The following is a 20346-nucleotide window of genomic DNA, read 5'->3' on the forward strand; positions in this document are numbered from 1 at the left end:
TTAATCACATGTTCTTCTTGCATTTGATTTTTGGTCATTTTTCTACTGCGCTTTTTCTTTGCCATGGGTGAAGTAAAAGTGCAGAGATAAAGAACCCTTCTTTAACTGTTTGGACTAGGAGGCCGGTTATTAGCTGATCTCTCTGTGGAACCTTTAGTTAAGGTACTGCAAGTTACAGTACATGAGAACAAAGACACTACTGGTTCTCAACAGTAGGAGTAACAGAGGGATGCTTATATCTACAGTATGCTATTGATTTCTTTGACCTTTCCTTTTACAGATACTGTACAGACAAAAACTGAAACACATTTCTCCCCCCAGAGATAAAAGTACTGTGGGCAAAACTTCAATGTTAAAATCAGAACGAGTAAAGACAAATACAAGTCACTGAGGGGGCATGTGCGTGCCACAAAAGAGAACTTAGAGCAGATAGAGTAAACTTTGAACACGAGAATTGAAAGGCAGGAAGAATGCTCTTAAGATTAGAGGGAGAGAAAGAGGGATTAGCTTTCCTTTAGTAAATTATAAAATGTATGAGTTTGTAGGAACTACTCTGGCTACCTTATCTTAAATACTATGTACAGTCTAGCCATTCCTAGCAAAACATGGAAGCATTCCATTTCTTTTCCCCAGTGTATGTATCTAGTTTGTTTCTTGTTCTTCCTTAGTTTTCTTGTCAGGATTGACAAGCATCCTTGTGTAACCAAGTGACACCTGCACTTCCTGAAGTAATCATCACAGGAAAATCCGGATATTTCGAAGTGCATTATTGACTGTACAAATCACCCGTTAGTCTGAATTCTTCTCAATTAACCAGGACTGACAGTGTTTTACCTGAAAAAAATCTGTCTCTGCCTTTTATATTTCTGCAATAGTGCTGTGTTTTGGCTCACTTAACAGGGCTATATTAAACCATTTGAATTGGATTTGAAGTAACATACTGGCATTCTTTCATCTAGGAGACACTTTGTATGTTTTTTGTAGGTCCCTAGTTAGTCTAGAATAGTATTTTAATCATAGTATTACTACAGTGTGGCCCGATTCACTCTTGAAGGCCAAAATCATGTCAAAAACAAAGCTACATGATGAGCTCTCTAGAACAGGAACAGTGTTCATTTTACATGGTTGTACAACACTTAGTATAACAGGAGCCTTATTCCCAATTGTGGCTCCTAAGTGCCACGTAATATACTGTTTATTAGGAACTATGTTTAAACCAAGTTTCCTAACAAAGGCAAAACATAATGAAAATGGGACTAAGAAAAAACAGGGGGAAATTTATATTACACAAAATCTGGAAAAACACACACCCAACCACCCTATTTGGTTGCCGTGTCTCTAAATGAAACAAAATAACATGTTTTGTGTAATGTACAGCAAACTGCACCAACACTTTGCTGTATCAGAATGATGTGAGGAGTGTCAGAATATTCTCAGTAATGCCCACACTGGTATTCTGGGAATAAAATTATTCTTGGGGAAAATAATGCAGAGACATCTCGTGTAAAGCAGGGTCTAGAAATGAAATCAAAGGCCATTCTCAGCAAACGCAGAGTGACTTCTGAGCCAAGACTATTAGCTGCGTCAGACATGGCTATTATGTTAAGACATATTGAACATGTGTCACTTATAATCATGCCCTGGTTGTAAGATCACACATCCATGGGCAAACGTCCAGAGCACCAGTTCTTTGGACTAAGCACTCGCATACACCGCTCCTCTTCCCACAAAACTGTCACTCCTTATTTGTAAAAGAGGTTACGGTAAGTTGCAATTAGTACTTGCTGCCCTGTCAACTAATTGTATGTAATAAAAAGCTTTCAGTGAGTTTCATGCTAACATGGTGTAATTAAAGCTGAGTTTTGAAATGCATAGTGTGTATATTAGAGGTTTCAGTATGCATCCCCCACCTCCCACGTGACTTAATTTCTCAGGTTAAGCTGCTGTACCTATCATGCGATCCCAGAACAGGTACCATGAAAGACAGTTTCAGAGCTGAGTACAAATCTTTGCCAATCCAGTCTCACATAATTTTAGAGGCACTGCAAGAATGGTTGGGGGAAAAGGGAAAGAAGCAACTCATCATTTCACTTCCCCTCCATCTCATGAGGAGGCACCACTGCTCAAACTCTCCCCACTTCCCATGAGGCTCCCACAGCTCTCACTCCTTTTTTTTTTAATAACATTTATTTTAAAGCTGCTAATAACCCCCCCTCTCTTTGTAAGTCAGGGGGCATCATGGTTAAAGGGGGGCATGTGCGACTGCCCTGTTTGTATGTCCCTTGCACCTGCTCGGATCCTCTGTAAGCAGAATACTTGCTTTGGAACTTGTGACCATCTTAGCAAGGGCAATAAAGGCGGCTATTAAAAAGGTCCAGCATGGGGCAAAAGCAACAACATTGAAATCTGGTCTTTTGTATACTATACAGATTTCACACGGGAGACCAGCATTCCTCGAAATGGGGGTCCTGACTCAAAAGAGGATTGTGGGGGGTCACGGTATTGCCATCCTTACTTCTGCGCTGCCTTCAGAGCTGGGTGGCCAGAGAGCAGTGGCTGCTGGCCAGGCACCCAGCTCTGAAGGTGACGTCCTACCAGCAGCAGTGCAGAAGGATGGTAATACCATACCATGCCACCCTTATTTCTGCGCTGCTGCCTTCAGAATTGGGTCATGACCCCTATAGATATAACACTGTGAAATTTCAGATTTAAATAGCTGCAAGAATTATATTTGTGATTTTTAAAATCCTATGACTCTGAAATTGACCAAAATGGACCGTGAATTTGGTAGGGCCCTAAATATAAAGCCGGTAAGAATACTCTAGCACTTGGAGGACACAATTCCTTACTCTCCCAAGTACTCTGAAAAGCTATTAACACATACATTAGGGGTGAAAAATCTCACAGCTGCCAGAGTTTAGTACACCAGCCAGGATGTTGGGGGGTACAGATCCAGGCAGTTTGTCATTGCACACATGGCTTTCCTCACATTCCATAGCCTTTCCCTATTATACTCCTTACTGCCGTCCATTGCCCACAAATACGTAAGACGAAAGTCCCTGAAATAAAGGCATCATTCAGTGAACAAAAATGTAGCCTAAGAGAACCAATTAAAATGATGAAAATCTTTAATTTTTATTTAAGTATAATTGTACGGACACGTGTATATACAAATACAGATCTTATGGGTTGTTTTTTTTAACATTTTCTTTTAAGTTCATATAATGTAAGCATTTCAAAAACAGCACTCAATGAATAAGTGCAAAGAAACTGCAAAGCAGGGCAGTACAAGCACAGGACCACACTGAGCTGGACTTTCATACCCAGATGCACACACAATGAGTGGCTTCAATGGGGTGTCAAGAGTAAGCATGGAAAGCGGATTTTGCAGACTCATGGGTAACCTCCAACATGCCAGCATCTATTAAACTGTACAGACAATGGCAGCAAGCCTATTGTAGGGAGATTTGTCTCACATCCGAGAAGCTCAGGGGCGAATGCATGGGAAAAACTCAGTGATGCCAAACCAGAAACAGATCTGCCCATTCACTGTTCCAAATTAAAAGAACGAGGGAGAGGGGGAGTGGAGGGGGATGGGAGTAAAGTGAGGAGTTGTAAAGTAAAACTGGTGAGCACAAATCTGAGTGGATGGATGAAGGGGGAAAATTAAATTATTTTCTAATTTTCTGAAACTGAAAGAACAATTGCTCTCATGAGGCAACAGATAAAGTTCAGTTTCTAGGAAAAATCAACAGGTACAAATACAATCCCTTTCCTTCCACAAATATACAGGAAAGGAAATAATCCACGTTTGACTCTCCCAAGTCTGTTGCTTGTTGTTTTGGAATCAAGTCCATGCACATGTCACACATGATACTGGCAAGATCCCTTCTGGGGGAAAAAAACTATCCATGAAGGGAGGGGAAGGAAAAGACAGAAGGAAAACAGAAAACAACAAAGAATAAAGAAAACAAAGGAATAGAAGAATTTTTCGATCCCCAAAGCCTTTTAGAAACCAACATGTTAAAAAACCCCAAAACAAAACAAAACAAAACAAAAAAACCAACACAAAAAACCACACGCTGTAAATCAGACCTTTAAACACTGAGGACAAAACATTGATCATCAAAAGTCATGTTGTTCCAGGTCTTGACATTGTGAAGTCTTGAGATCAGGTGAACAGTTTTCACAGATGAGTCCTGTATGATGCAGTGTCATGGCCCCTTATAACTCAGTTCTCAGCCATGATTACACTTGATGCTTCAAAGCTCTGTCTTATAATCAATGCATGTTTTTAATATCCTGAAAGTCTATTGTTCTCACTTACAAAAGACATAAGAATCAAATTAATACTTTATTATCAAACACTATATACAACAGAGGTTGCTAAATACAGAATTTAAAGAACATACCTTTTTTTTTAAGTTTTACTTGTCTTTCCTTTGCCATTCAAGAAAGTACAGTACAAAACAATATTCTAAACTAACACGAAATGTTACCTTGTCTATTAAAGGATACATAGTATCCACTAAACAGACTGATCCTTATTTCCCTGCTTCACGTTGCAAAGCCCTTGGCAACCAGGAGTGCAGGTCACAGGGGTGAACTATCTGGGCTGAGAGATGTCTGCTGCAGAATTAGTTAGTCCCTCAGACTTCACAGGGTGGGTGCATGTGTGTGTTGGGGGGGGGGGGGGAAAGAGCTGCTTACACTTGCACCAACATCCTTCAAAGCTTCCAGAGTCTTGTAACTCTGCACAACAAAAACCAAAGATTCAATGGTTTGCAGCACTTGCTTACTTGATATGACTGGGATTGCCTGATGCCATCAAGTATCCAAGCTGATGTCTGGTAAGCTTGCAATTCACAGTTATATTGTTCTATGTAGTGTAGTAGTCTGTCCGTTAGCTGTGATAGTCTTGCTATTATTAATTTAGTTAGCGCTGATAATGTGGTAAAATAAAGGATTGAATTTCACTGTGGAAAACACTAGTGAAAAAAGAGTTTTCTGTTGATAAGTGTGGCTTTTGAGCATAGGCATAATTTGGAGATGGGGGGCCTTTCTCCGCCTCTGCCCCCTGCCCAACTGCAAGCCTGGGCAGGCATGGAATTTCCCCCCTGACATGCAATCCTATTGTCCTGACTGGAGTTGTCCCTCCCCAATACAGAAGTTAAACTACACCTACGGTTGTGAGAGTCCATTGTCATGGATAGAGAAATGATAGAACATAATGAAATTCACTTCTGAAATAAAATCAGCACTATTAATATAAGTATGACTAAGTGCAGCCAATGTGAATCTTTTTAAATATGCTTACCTAGCAATATTATCTTTTTGCTGTCTATTATAAGGTGTGTTTTCATCCTTAAGCCCACCTCCCCCAAAGTTCTGTAATTCTTAGTTGAAGGAAATATTAGCATGTGCACCAACTATACATGCTGGAGAAAGAGAAATGTATTGACTATTTCGTAATGAAATGGTGAGTTTCTTCAGTGTCTAGACTGTGGTTTTTGATTTTGTGTGTTCAATATTAGTAGAAATTTCCTTGATTCTATCTCAAGGGCAGCTTCTGCATCAATATCCATACTGTATAGTATCAGGCAACCCCACAATTAAGTTTAACATGTGTACAATTTCCTTTTCTCTTTTTTGGATCATGGACTGTTCAAAATTCTAGGAAGCAGCTCTTTTTAATTTAATTTAATTTATAATCATTTTCACAAAATGAAGCCCATTAACAACCCCTATTAATTTTTAACTAATACATAAAATCCCTTGTTTTGTTGGAATGTGTTCCATTTTTTTCCACATTCAACATAATCATAATCATCAGTTTTTGTTTGAAAGGCTTTGTTTTGATATTGGCCTGACATATTTCCCTGACTATATTTCAGATTTCAAAGATCATGGCAGCCTCACCAATAGAAACCCCAAGTCTTGCATTTCCTGGTGAATGATTTCTCAAGTCCTTTCCTGGCCATGCTCAGATTCCTTAAACAGGGTCACCCCCCAATTTCATCAAACAAAACAGTTCCCATATTCCTAATTGCATCAAGGGTTACCACTTTTCTCACGTTTAAATAGGACAAGCATATATACTCACTCTCAGCATAAAGTATATCTAAATAATGTATTTTCTATTCTAGTGGATTTTTAAAAAAATATTTTGTTAAAGTCTTTGGGAGCCCATCTGGTTTATCTCCTGCTGATAAACGTATTTCCTCTACTGTTCAAACTGTGTTGGAAAGGGAGAAGATATAAAATCAACATTTCAATTTGTATTCCTTACTTTCAAACACTTTTCCTTACCCCCCGCCACCCCCAAACAATGCCGATTGGCTGTCCTGGCTTCTTCTGGCTTTTTTTATTCCCATGATGGTGGAACTTGCAAGGGAGACAAAGAAGTGAGCTGTAGCTCACGAAAGCTTATGCTCAAATGAATTTGTTCGTCTCTAAGGTACCACAAGTACTCCTTTTCTTTTTTCAAGAACACACTGGATATCCTGTGTCCCAAAAAATGTTTCCTCTGGCCACTGAAGTCCTCTCCTTAGAGCATATTGTCACCCAGAGCTGCATACAAAGCTACCAGCTACTAAGTCAGCCCTGGGGAAGGTCACTTTATTCACAAAAAAATGCCTCTTTGCATTTCAAGAAAAAAAAATTGTAGCACCATGGTGATTTGTTTTGAAAGAAAATAATCTGGTGTGCACTACCCACTTAAATGAAAATAACAGAGGCACTCGTACCCCCCAGTGAAGTTTCCTAAATCTGACCTTGCTTGCTGTGTGCTAACATTCCTAAATATTAATTTTTTTTTTCTAAAGAGAGCTTCTATTATGGAGCACAGGTTTTTACTGTCAGTGATGTTTCAAGACAGTCTTATAAGAAACTGTGTCTCTTCCTTTTAAAAGCCTGTTCATTTAGAAACTCCTAGAGGAAATAGTGTTATATCTGTTCTTAATATTTCCCCTCCAGTCCTGACATGGTGACATGATGCCTTGCAGGATCATCTTACAGTACTGAATGAGAAGGCATAAATATTGTATTGGAGAGTAATACCCTGGTGGGCTTCCACTCAGGTTCCTTATCCTTCACTGACTGCATCTGCCACTATTCTTCCGTATCCACATACAGATGATACAGTGAGCTAGCAGAAGTGACTTCTTAAAGGAGAATGAAGAGGAAAATAAGAATCACTAGTATCACTGTTATAATTTGGCATTTTCATTTTGAGTCCTTTGATTTTTGGAGGGGTCAAGGAAAGTCATGGGGAAGGTTGGGAACTGAAACTAGTTATTCCCCTCAAATTCTTGCTCATAGTTCAGGCTGAAAAGAAAACAAACAAACAAACAAACAAACAACCCCTCCAGCCCTCCCCCCAAAATTTGACATCTGCAAAACCAATATAAAGTCCCTTTCCTGGGAGGAGCAGTTAGGTGGATCTTTGATGTTCCAAGACCCTGATGTTTTCTGTGAGAAGGTTACTGGAATATACTGTGCTATAATGTCAAAAGCATCGCCAGGAGGAACAATAGGGTTGCCAAAAGCCGGCTGGATATCCTCGGTGTCTGTGCTGCATTCTCACCGCGGGATGGCTCGGCTGACTCATGTACGGTATCATCTGTTCAAACAGAAAGCACACATTCCGATGAGGTTTTGCATCCTTAATAAGGTCTCTTTCAGCAGTCTGCAAGTAGATTTCAGTATCCTCTGTGAAGTAGGGCAGTGAACCTTGTGCTAGCAAATTGACTTCCACAAGCGTGTAATAACTCATTATGTAACAAACTTGGGGTCAAATCTTGTGTTCCTTACTCATTCCTTTTTCTGGCAAGACTCCTACTCAAGGCAATGGGAGCAAAAATGAGGGCCTTGGTGGTTTTGCTAGGGTAAGGAATGCAGTGTTCCCCTAAAATAAAACAGTATGGTGCACACTTACAGAAGGTCTGACTAGATCGGGGTGGGCAAACTATGGCCCATAGGCTGGATCTGGCATGCAGTTCCCAGAAGCAGCGGAGGGGCCCCCCTCTGGCTCCTCCATGTAGGGAAAGCCAGGGAGCTCTGCTCCGCATCTGCCACGGCAGGTCCCATTGGCTGGGAACTGCAGCCAATGGGAGCTGCAGGGGTGGTGCCAGAGGATGGGGCAGCATGCAGAGCTGCCTGGCCGCACCTCCATGTAGGAGCTGGAGAAGGGACATGCTGCTGATTCCGGGAGCTGCTTGAGGTAAGCACTGCCTGGAGCCTGCATCCCTGAACCTCTCCCCACACCCCAACCCCCTGCCCCAGCCCTGATCCCCCTCCTGCCCTCCAAACCCCTCAATCCCAGCCCAAAGCACCCTCCAGCACCCCAAACCCCTCATCCCCAGCCCCATCATAGAGCCTGCACCCCCATCCAGAGCCTGCACCCTCCAGCACCCCAAACCCCTCATCCCCAGCCCCATCATAGAGCCTGCACCCCCATCCAGAGCCTGCACCCCTTCCTGCACCCCAACCCCTCCCGCCCTCCGAACCCCTCGGTCCCAGCCTAGAGCCCCCTCCCACACCCTGAACTCCTCATTTTTGGCCCCACCCCAGAGCCCGCACCCCAAACCAGAGCTCCACCCCCTCCAACTCCCCAACCCCCATTCTTTGAGCCTTCATGGCCTGCCATACAATTTCTATTCCCAGATGTGGCCCTCGGACCTAAAAGTTTGCCCACCCCTGGACTAGATGATCACAATGGTTTCCCCTGGTCTTAGAATCTGTGAAAACTTGGGTATCTAACTTTAGCCACCTAAATTCATATTTAGACAGCTAAATAAGAGTGCCTGATTTTCAAAGATGCTTCAATGGGAGTTGCAGGTGCTTAGCACATTTGAAGATCAGATCCCTTACTTAGCTACCTAAGTATAGATTTAGGAGTCTACCTTTAGGCTCCTAAGTTTGGAATGTTGGCCTATGAGTCCACTTCATGTGCAAAACTTCCAGTACAGTTAACTGGAGTTTGGGGTGCACAAGGAATGTATTTTTTCCCCCAGAAGTATGAATGAAAGAAAAAATGCTAACAGGTTACAATCAGTGATCTGAAAGAGAAAACATGCAAACCTTGATAACTCTTAGTAAATAGTTATTTGCTATCTATTGTATCTAGCAGATTACTCATATACTCTGCTAAATCTAAAACTAATGTAAATCCGCCAGCATCACTGGAAAAAATAGTTGCAAAGTACATGTATGTTAGTAGTAGAACATGATGGGCAGAACATTTTTTCTCTCTTTATAAGCTTTTAAATTTCTGACACAATTTCGTATTAACACAATAAGACATTTTAAAGAAACTGTACACAGATCACATTAAACTATCTTTGATATACCTGTAGTTGTGGATGATTTTACCATTTCCATTACTATGTATCTCAGAGTTTAAGTTATCGAACTTAGATATTTTAATTTTCATCTCTCCTAAGGTGGGGATAAAAGCATCAGTCTTGGATGTGAATTTTCTTCCAAATAAATGGATTAAATCAGACATCTTTTTAAAACAACGAAGTGGTCTAAAAAAATGTACTGTTAACTTGAGACGTTTCTTCTGATCCACCCTAACTAAAAAAGAACAGGAGGACTGGTGGCACCTTAGAGATTAGCAAATTTACTTGAGCATAAGCTTTCGTGAGCTACAGCTCACTTCATCGGATGCTTATGCTCAAATAAATTTGTTAGTCTCTAAGGTGCCACAAGTACTCCTGTTCTTTTTGTGAATACAGACTAACACGGCTGCTACTCTGAAACCTAGCTAAAAAAATTTCACAGAAAACTTCACAGCCACTTACAACTTAGTGTAATAAACAACTACTGCATTTCATGCAAGATGTGTCCACATTTCCATGGTAAGTCAATTAATTCCTACGTATACAAATTACATTGCCAGGATTGTATACAATGTGAGCTGCACAACTCTCCTTAATGATGGGGGAAGTAGTGCTAAAAATGCCACACTGTTTTGAAAATGTACCCCTTAATGTTAGTTTAAAAGCAGTTTTTAAGAAACCCCTATATGTGCACTGTAATGGCACCCAACATGCAAGTGCACAGAATGTTAAAAGATAAAGGAAGTACGATTTTGGGTCCATGGGCTCTTCATACCCAATCTGAAATCACTGGAATCTGTATAGTAACTTTGACTAGCAATCTATCAAAGGTTTGACTCCAGGACAAATTGCCAATGGAACAGTCTCAAGTTTATCATGACATGTTTTCAGTGTTGTTTCAAGGTATAACTATGAAGAGCATGCATGCAGAGTAACTGAAATTCAAATATAAATATTTTATTATATTATTTATGTTACATGATAATGGGACAAACACAGTCCTTCATTCAAATGAAAGTCCCGCTGAAGTCAGAGTAATGACTTCAGGACTCAACTGAACAGCCTACAGTTTATACATGGGAAAAGCTCCCACTGACTTAAATGGGTTCTGAATCAGGCCCACAGTATCTTTCTATCCAGCATCTTTCATTTCAAAACACCTTACAAATTACACTATGTAACTGCAACAGATAATTAAAGAACTTCACTAGTTCCAGTGATAACAGAACTGGGTCAGAAGGGCATATGGCCCAAACGCAATGCACAATTTTTACTTATGATTTACACACTTATGTGTTTCACGCTGTTACTTTATGAATGGAAGATTTCTTAAAAGAGCCTTTCATTGAGAAAATACTCTGAAAAGTTTCTGTGTAAGAATAGCATCTTCCTAATCATCAGATCTGCTCTCAGTGTCTATTCAGAGTCCCTATCTGCTCAATTCAGAGGAAAAGTTTACTTATTACTGTCAAACCAAAACTCCTGGGGGAATGAAACTGATTCTCTTCTATCTCATGTATCATCAATGAAATTGCAAACTAAGTTCCGTTTCCTGGGCCGCCTATAATTCCCTGTACAACCCTCACTGTCATGAAATTCTGGCCTCAATCACACACAGGCCTGCCTTGGTGTAAATAAAGGCAGAATTTGTGAGTGGTGATTATACAAATGGCAGCTTGAGTTACAGATCCCATGGTGAATGCAGCACTGGCAATTTGGTTAAAACAAAACCCAAATCCTTTTTACCTGTAAATGAACAAATCTGGTTTGGAAATCACGGAGACCTAATAGATGAAGGACCCTATGATGCCATTTTTATAAAGCCACTTTTCCACGTAGAACTTCTTTTTTCATGTAAGATGAAGGGGTACTTTTTCAAAGCAGCATCTGGGCTTTTTGGCAAGATGATCCCAAGGTCTCTTTGCACTTGTACAGTAGAGCACACTTTTTATCCGTGGCTCCCATATTGCTTTATAAATATTATTATTAATTGCATTTGTGCAGTTAAAACCGTGCACAATCTTAAATACTTAGGGGAAAGAGGTTGGATTATTTTAGCAAAAAGGAAAGTTAAACTAGGAGACTAGGACCTCACTAGTAAAAACTAGAATGTCACTACCATCGTAGAAGGTAGGAAATGAAAATAGACCACACTTTAGTACAACCGTCTCAAATATGAATTTTCTAGATACCATCACTTTAAATTATACCCTGGGGGTCTAATTCTGGCCTGAAATACACAATCTCAATTTCATTTGAGGGAAGAATTTATTTTAACTTTGCCTTTTTGAATTTGATACGTTTTATGGCTTCTGAAGTTTTTATGTGGTTTTATGGCTACAAACCCAAATTCTGAAATTAAGAAGTGACTTTTCACTTGTCGGTTTCCCGCCATTTCCCGATTATGAACAAACACTGTTTGAAACCAGGAAGGTCATCACATAAGTGTCCAATTTTTACAAGAATGATTTCTAGATAGAATGATTGGCAATTGTACAATGTGCCCCTGACCTGCCCCAACCCTCGTGTCCTTTATTGACAGAACATGGTGGCAGACAACGTGAGAAGATGCAAAACAGACAAATGCATTCCAAGGACAGGTAAATTAGTACACAGTGCAGACAGCATGCCACAAGATCCACTGTCTTACATCCTAACAATAAAGAAGCGCATCAGCAAACTGTCAGCTCCAGCAATGGTTAATTGTCAACTGGGGATTAGCTCAAATAATGTTGTGAATATGCCATGCTCGGGAGGGGGGGTGGGGGGAAGAGTTTTTTGGTAACTGATGTGTTCTAAATATAAACTTCTTATTAAGCCCAACTTTCATCCTCATGGCACCACTCCACTTCATCTCTGTCTGCAGGATGCCCACCATGTGGTTTAGTCTCCCCATTGCCTGATGTCTTAATGATTTGCTTCTGTTACTGTGTTAAGTAGGCGCTACAGAGTCAATGGGAGCTGCAGGTGCTCAGCACTTTAGAAAATTTGACCCTCTATCTTTACTGAAAGCACTTCTTTGTTATTGGTCTCACCCAGACTAAAGTCTTTGCTGCAAACCATTAACAAAGGGTGTATGTATTAATTAGCCAGTATTCACTACATTTCATATCAGGAGAAAACACATAGGGCTTCTCGATTCTTAGGTTAATGAACAATTAGGGAGATATTGCCCTTATGGCCTCGTCTAGGAGTATGCTAAAATAATAAAACTACTACATTTATTGTGACAAAAATACATTGCTTGGAGTCAGCATGCATTTAGATGCTCATTTGTTTTGAGAATCTAGTCGGTTTCCAAATCAATACATTTTAGAGAGCCCGGAATATCCTCTTGAGTAAAAAATAATGAAAGACAGTGTATGTCCACAGGCATATCATATAGACTAGTAAATTTCTTAAAGTCTTATTTATTTTGCTGCCTAATAACCTAGTTCAGCTGAAAGTATCAGCAAACATATTCCATTACAAAACAGAGCAAGGAAAAAATAATTTGTTGCTTCATATCAAAGGGAAGTTCCTTTTTCAAGTAACCTAAAAAAAGAGAGGTTCTTCTAGTGTGCTCTCTGAATTTGCATTAAAAATTGTGTCTGTGTAATTTTTTGGTATAGTGTGTTTAATTACCCATTTTCAATTAGCAGTGCATTACTATGTGTGCATGTTTCTATACAATATACATCTAGGCCCTGATTCTCCAGAGCCTTACACACATGCTTAATTTTAATCATGTGTAGACCCATTGAAGTCAGTGGGGTTAATCATTTTCTTAAAGGTAAGCATGTGTCTAAATCTGTGCATGGTCTGAACCACATATAAACCCCCCCCACACACACACACACACACACTTTCATGGCTGACATTAATTTGACTTATTGCTGACTGTGCACGTGGGTGGCAGGGGCGGGGAGGAAGGGAAGGGGAAAGGAAATATTTGGTGATATAAGCATTCTCTCTGTTTTTAAGGCTACAACACTTGGATACAAAGAGAGGCCACAAGATTTTAGAATATATTTGCTCTCGTATTTGGACCAGAAGATGACATGATTACAATTCTCTTGTAAAAACTAGATGGGAAAATTTATACCACCACTTTGCCTAACTAAGTGTACAAATGAATTATTTAGGAAAACATTAACTTTTATCAGTTACATGCCTTTGTCATGCATTAGTATTAAATAAGCAGTACCCAATTCCTTTTAAATGTGCATACAAACCACATGAAACCAGAGTATTTACAGTTCAGACATTTGCTATCTTTCTAAAACTCTGGACCCATTTAGAAGATAGAGTGGTTTGTCAACATGCTTGGGGTGTGAGATGGAACAGAAAGTGGCTTCTGGACATGTCACTGGAGATTTTAAATTTGGGCACTGCATTTTATTAAACCATATGCCACAAAAAAGCAACATTTTGTCTCCCATGCATTACATAAGGATACTGGAAGAATGAGGTATACCATAAGCAATATTAGCACTGCTAGAAATGAGCCAAAGCAGAGCAATTATACCATGCAAAGCATGCAGAGAGAAAGAGAAGGAAAAAAGTACTGAAGCACCAGAGGGATAGACGCATTTGTTAAAAGAGATTCTCTAAGCATACTAACCTGCTGGTTCTAATGAATTTTCTACTTTGTCGTTAACATCGAAAACACGATCATGAACACCTATAGTTTTCATACAGCTGTCTATAACAAAAATAGAGATAACAGCCAAATATGTTAGTGAGACACCCTTAAACTCCCCACTTTCCTTTTTTTTTTCTATCTTTTCTCTCTATTTTTTTTATATATATCTATATCTATATATATATTTATATTTTAAAGTCTCTGGCACTTGTCCAAATGCCAGTATAGTCGTCCATTTGTACAACAATTTAAGAAACAACAAGTTAGCAACTGCTAGGTAATAAAACAAAAAGCTTTATGAAGGATGATAAGAAAATATGGGGAAAACTGAAACACAAATGTTGCTATACAGAACAAATACCACACAAGATTTAACAGTAAAAAAAAAACAAAAAGGTTTATTGCTGTTTACCAGACCACACAATAAAGCATGCGCTATTAAGCCACCCTCTAAAGCTTGATCTAAAGAACTTACTTGCTGGCCGCACAAAGACTTTAAGCTTTAGACAGGACCTCCTTCCATTATCTGGGATTGCAGAAGCTGTAAAAGAAGAGAAAGAGAGAAAAATACAATTATTCTTTATCTTAAAGGCAAATATTCCAGATCTTCTGAAGGGAATATACATATTCCAGGCTTTGCCATACAAAGAAAGGAACAAAAAAGTCAAGTACCCGGGTTCCCTGGCTACGCAAGTGCATGAAGAGAATTGCAGGCCAGACTACATTAAACAAACACCTGTCAGGAATGGTCTAGTTATTATTTAGTCCTGCCTTGAGTGCAGGGGACCAGACTAGATGACTTACTGAGGTCCCTTCCAGTCCTACACTTCTATGAGTCTATGTCCCTATTTAAAAAATGGGAGAAACAAAGCACAGGATATTCTTGAAAGTTTCAATCTCCCCTCTCTCCCTTCCCAACCCTTGTTCTCAACAGCCTATTTAACATTAATTTGTATTCCAGGTGCTTATCTTGGAAAATGACACATTACAGTATTTTCCCCACACTTACAGTGAAATGGATTCTCCTGAGTTCACCAAAGGAAAAGCTAGTCTTGATATTGGTCGGTTTTAGAATTAGTGCCACAAAATGGGGACCAAACGATCACAAAATGAAATGGTAGGGGATGACTTTAAAAGAATAATCAGAAGAAAATTAACATAACCTGACTTTACTAAGGTAACATAGTGCTTATGTTCCTAAAACTTGTTTGCCAGTGATACAGAGGATCTACTCAAAACTTCACCCCGCATCCTATACAACTAAACTAAAATAGCCACCTCCTACTTGCCATTCAAATTATGTCTTTATAGAGGTAATACCTGAAGAGAAAAATATGAAATTAATAACAGGGCCATAATACTAAATTTCATACTGTGCAAAAGATAATTTGGGGAAGACAGTGGTTAGTATCTACTTGTTTCCCCATGACAAATGCAGCTCTACACAGTTCTGTCAGTTAAGGGACTAGCCTGTCCTTAAAATGCATGGTGACTACTGTAAATTAAACATCCACAAGAGGAGAATATAGATCTCTCGAGGTAAATTTTCTATTAGTTTCAAATGATCTTTGGCACCTGCATAAATGTTTGCAACTACAAAATTGTAAGCACACCTGTATCTGTGCATGTAAACTGAGAGTCAAGTCACCTGCATTCAGTCCCCACGCAGACAGCACATTCTTTATGTGCAAACACTTTGGGGCACTTTTTTGTGGCCACAAATATCAGAGGTTGTAGCTGAAAGCACAGCCCATAGTGTTGCAAATAATTTTTATTTCAATACACAGAATCCACAGTGATTTAAAGAGCTATGTATTGGCTAATAGCAAGTGGTTCTGTGTTCCAGAAAATGACAACAATTGGGAGCTGTCTTGGTTTACAAGAAGATTTTTTGGGAAAAAAAGTGATTCTGTCTCTTGCTCCTGTCTCATCTGTTTTTATTAACTGTGTCCTCCTGTGTGTAACAGATAACTAAAATGATTTACCCACGCAGACACAAACTCACACACTCTCTGTAAGGTAACAGTGTACTTGAAGCACTCTGAACTAACTTAAAACAAATTCTCCTCACTCCTAGATTCCTTGCTTCCTGGGCTGGCATCAGTGCGAAGAAACAGCAAATTCACCATGCAAACAAGAGAAAGAAATTAAGCAGAACTGGTGCTCTGATTCTGTGCCTGTTGGCAAGTGCAGGAGAGATTGTCTCCTCTTAATCACAAGACAAAAATATAGAGAAATGATGCTTTCCCTCTCTTGTGCACAATGACAAGTCGTTAAGAAGTGCTAACAGCTGGCTCTGCTGTAGGCTCTCACTAAATCAAACTCAGAAAAACTCCCCCTGCTGACATTTACAGTAACTGGTGTGTTATTTTTAGGACACAATATTTGCACTCTGTGGTTACATCCAGGAAATTATGTCCTTCCTATGGCCCCATGACTGTATACATGCAAGTACTGAATATTTTGCTTAGACTACACACATAGTCATGGATTATTCATAGAAAAAAAGCTATATCTATTCCTGCATTACTAATATAGATGTGGTGATACCATTGTACATATAACCATTTCCACTGCTAGCCTAAGCAAAGACCAACACATACTTGATTCACCACTTACAGTTCTATCTTGTGTAGAAAATGATTTTAGAAATGATTCAGCAAGGTACATATACTTATTCAAAGGCAGAATGTAGCCCGTACATTTTAAGTCTGGAAACTGTTATTCAGTTTCATAAATGAGATTGCATGGACTTGCATGCATAACTGTTTTTTATTAGAGCGGTTTGCTAACTGTGATGAAAGTAGTCCTGTGATAAATAGGATTAATATTTCATCTGGGAAAATAGAAAAGTGATGCTTTGAATACACCTCCAATGTTGCACCTGCACTGCCACAGCTAGAAGCAAAAACCTACAGACACAATTAATATTTGATGGTCTGCGTCTTTGGAAGAAAAAAAAGGGGTATCCTATCTAGCCCTCCTTCCTCAGAAGAGCCTCACAAATGGTAACATGGGTGTGGTAAACAATTTTCTACTCCACCAGCTGACTGATATTTCCATGATAAAAATACAATGACTACAATGTAACAGCAATATTAAATTCCTCCTCCTAGGAACAGATGCACACTTTGATGATAGACATGAGGTAAGAGCTTCCCCCTCTCCTCTCCAAGGAGGTCATTTATTTTGTATGCTTACAGTAAAACAAATGCATAATACTCCTCATTCCCCATAATGTTTTATTACCTCAGGAGGACAAAAATTCAATTGAGTTATTGCCCTGCTCTTACATCTGCGTGAACTACCAAGAATAAGGTGATTAAGGGACACACTGTAATCTCTCTGGACTTCTGGAGAAATTAAGAATTGCCTGCCAAACTGGGCTACTGCAATCAGTTTTTATTTCTTCCCTTCCTTCTCTCTTTTCATCTTAAAGAAAACAAAAAAAGAAATCCCCAAAACCCAACGACCAGTTAGTGTACACTTTAGATCCAGATGTATTACTCACAGGATGGACTTAAGGTGGCTCCTATCATCTGTCCTCTTTACACGTACTGCAGCAGGCGTGCTAGTGTCATTGCATCTTCCAAGACCTGTTTTCTTCTTCTTACTGTGAAATAGTTTGCCCACTCATCTCATGAAACTCAGATACTGAAAATCTTTGGGATTATCTTAATCCTTTCATTAGGACACAGAAGTCTGGGCTGAGATGGTAACATATGACTGGCTGCCTCTGGATCCTCTCTTTCTGAATGGTGAATATTAGGCACATCACAGATGTTGTCTTGACTAGGAAACACTATCAGAGTTTTTAGGTTGAGTTTAGTTAACACTTGCTAGCTAAATCTGACCTAAACTTAGCCTGTTTCCCAATGCAAATGCATGGTACCACCCTGAAGTTCAATTTAGCTAGTTGAGTTGTTGCATAGGCTCCCATCCCACTGTTTAAAAGTAGCTTTATTGAGAGTTTTTAGCTTCACATAACCTTCAGTCCTTGGGGTGATTTAGAAGTAGGCATTGCAAATCACAGCTACACAGAAACTCTGCCAATGTGACCAAAGTCTACCGCAGAAGAGGAGAAGATGTACAACGCATACTGCTCAGATTAAAGTCTAAATATGCTCTTTATTTATGAAGAACACTGCTAATCAGATTTTACGATAACTTTCATGGGCAAGGGAGGAGGAATAGTATTTCAGCTAGGACTCCAATGAAGTTAAAATCTCAGAATGCCTCAATACACCCAAGAAGTTAACAATCCCTGAGCTCCAGGTGAGAAGCTTTAGGCACCGGTGATCAGGATTAACCAAAAAACCCTGTTGCACCAGGATTACTAGAATCATAGAATATCAGGGTTGGAAGGGACCTCAGGAGGTCATCTAGTCCAACCCCCTGCTGGAAGGATCTATTGTTTGACTTCCACATCTAACTGAGGAGAATAGGAAAGCCATAGTCATCAAAGTGCTACTGGAATGACCACTGCCTTGTCTTTGTATATTTTCCTGGCCATTTTTCCTTTCCAAGGGAAGGTGGAAAAACTTCAAGGAGACTCTTGCGCTTACTTGTGGACAATTGTGAAATAAGCAGAATCTCTGAACTCTGCAAAAGGAGAGAGTGAACTAGCCCCCCTGTAGGAGAAAACTATTCAATTGGCATCTGTAGCATATCTTCAGGATAAGATGCCATTTGCCTGTTGCTAGCATCTATTGAAATTAGACATGCTGCTACAAAAAAAGTCTCTTGTCTGGACAGTACCTGGGAAAATACCATTCTCTTTGGTTGCAGAGAACCAAGTTCATCTCTCAGGCCTTGCTATAGGTCTTTTCTATTTGTACTCTGTACTATCAGAGATGTACAAATAGAGGCCAGTCCCAAGAGCAAGAAGCCTCTGATACGAATGGAATCTGTCCTCAGCAATGCCCCCCATTCCACATGGCAAAATTCCTGGGGGGGAGAGGGAAATGAAGAAAACTGTATTGCACAAGGAAAAGAATCCTTTGGAAAAGGATCTCTGACAAAGAGCAGAAGTTGTATCTTCTCCTCTCCATGTAGGTGAGAAAATGGGGAGAGTTTGGTCACCTGAGTAAATGTCAGCAAGAAGAGTTCTGATTGAAAAAAATAAAATAAAAAGGAAGAACTCTGCCTTGTTACCAGCTCTTGTGATTTTATTGCAACTCACACAATATTTGGTGTTTTTCTCTCAAGAGGCTGCATGATAATCTCAGTTTTCACTGAAAAAAACCCAATGGTTTACCTGTCATGGTTGCAGAGAAAAGCTTGAAAATGAGAAGCAAGTGTATCCTAAAGGCTCCAAAGTCAGAAGACACATAAAAAGAGCCAATAGGTTAGTTCATTTGTTTTCTTAATTTCTGGATTTCTAAAATAATCTCATGATTTTGGGGGGCCTGACTCTTGATTTTGAATGCTTGAGGCTGACAATACTCACTTTAGCTCCTTTCAGCTACATTAGACAGAAATATCCATGGCAATAGATCCAACATGGGACATGAAATTATAGCCCAGAATGACAGAATGGGTGGGAAAACCTCTCTTGTGTGTATCATTTTGGCTGCCATTTTTTATGGCTTATAAGTAAAATTAAGTGAATGAGAAAAGATTCCACATTCTCAGCATCTAGGATCAAGCCACAATATACAGCACACATTTTCTGTTTGCTAGCCATACCTTCTTTTTCACCCCCAAAACAGTGAAATGTTAGTCTGTTAGTTCCTTTGGCAACGATGGAAATCATTGTCTCCAAAGAGAACAGTTAAAACTACCTGTGTGTGTGTATATATACGCATATGTAAATACACATGTACGTACACCTCCCCATCCTTTGTGTTCATACTGCCTTAAATAGAAAAAAACAACAACTTCCATTCCCCAACTGAGAAATTCAATCAGATCATATTACACAATGGATACAATTTAGTGGATACAATCATATAACAGATATAATACGACAGTTTAAATCCTAGTTGGCCAGGGTAATCTTATCAGAGTTACTTTAGATCTGCAGTAAAGTCACAGAACGACAACAAATAGGAACAGGCAACAAAACATTTCTTCTAATAGATTTGTGGTTGAATCAGTGCATTAAGCTCCCCAAATCCCCTATGTGAGTTGCAGCAAGTCAGAGAATGGTCTTAATTAAAAGCAAAGGGAAAAGTTATAAGAAAACAGGACTCGAAACTTTAAAAATAACTCACAGTTACTGCCATAAGCTAAATGTATAGCACGAGCTGGGGCTACACTAACTTCTTTCTTCAGACAAGTAGCAGCACTTTAGCTCCTACCTATTTGAGTTTCCATTTCTAATTGAGCTGTACACTATTTACGACCATTTAAAAGTTTCTCTATAATTCTACCATC

The 20346-nt window shown here is 39.5% G+C and overlaps 1 protein-coding gene across 1 annotated transcript in view; it reads right to left on the bottom strand.

The window, feature by feature from the left end:
* Positions 1–3155: 3155 nt before the first annotated feature.
* EFNA5 (ephrin A5) overlaps positions 3156–20346 on the bottom strand; it is a 287981-nt gene continuing 270790 nt past the window's right edge. Inside the window, exons 3-5 of the mRNA XM_073344632.1 lie at positions 14444–14509; positions 13948–14028; positions 3156–7621 (exon numbers count right to left, since the gene is read on the bottom strand). Of these exons, the coding sequence (XP_073200733.1) occupies positions 7500–7621; positions 13948–14028; positions 14444–14509 (269 nt within the window). The 3' untranslated portion in view covers positions 3156–7499. The remainder of the gene's footprint in view (positions 7622–13947; positions 14029–14443; positions 14510–20346) is intronic.

This window comes from Lepidochelys kempii, chromosome 5, assembly GCF_965140285.1.
Source record: "Lepidochelys kempii isolate rLepKem1 chromosome 5, rLepKem1.hap1, whole genome shotgun sequence".
NCBI lineage: Eukaryota > Metazoa > Chordata > Testudines > Cheloniidae > Lepidochelys > Lepidochelys kempii.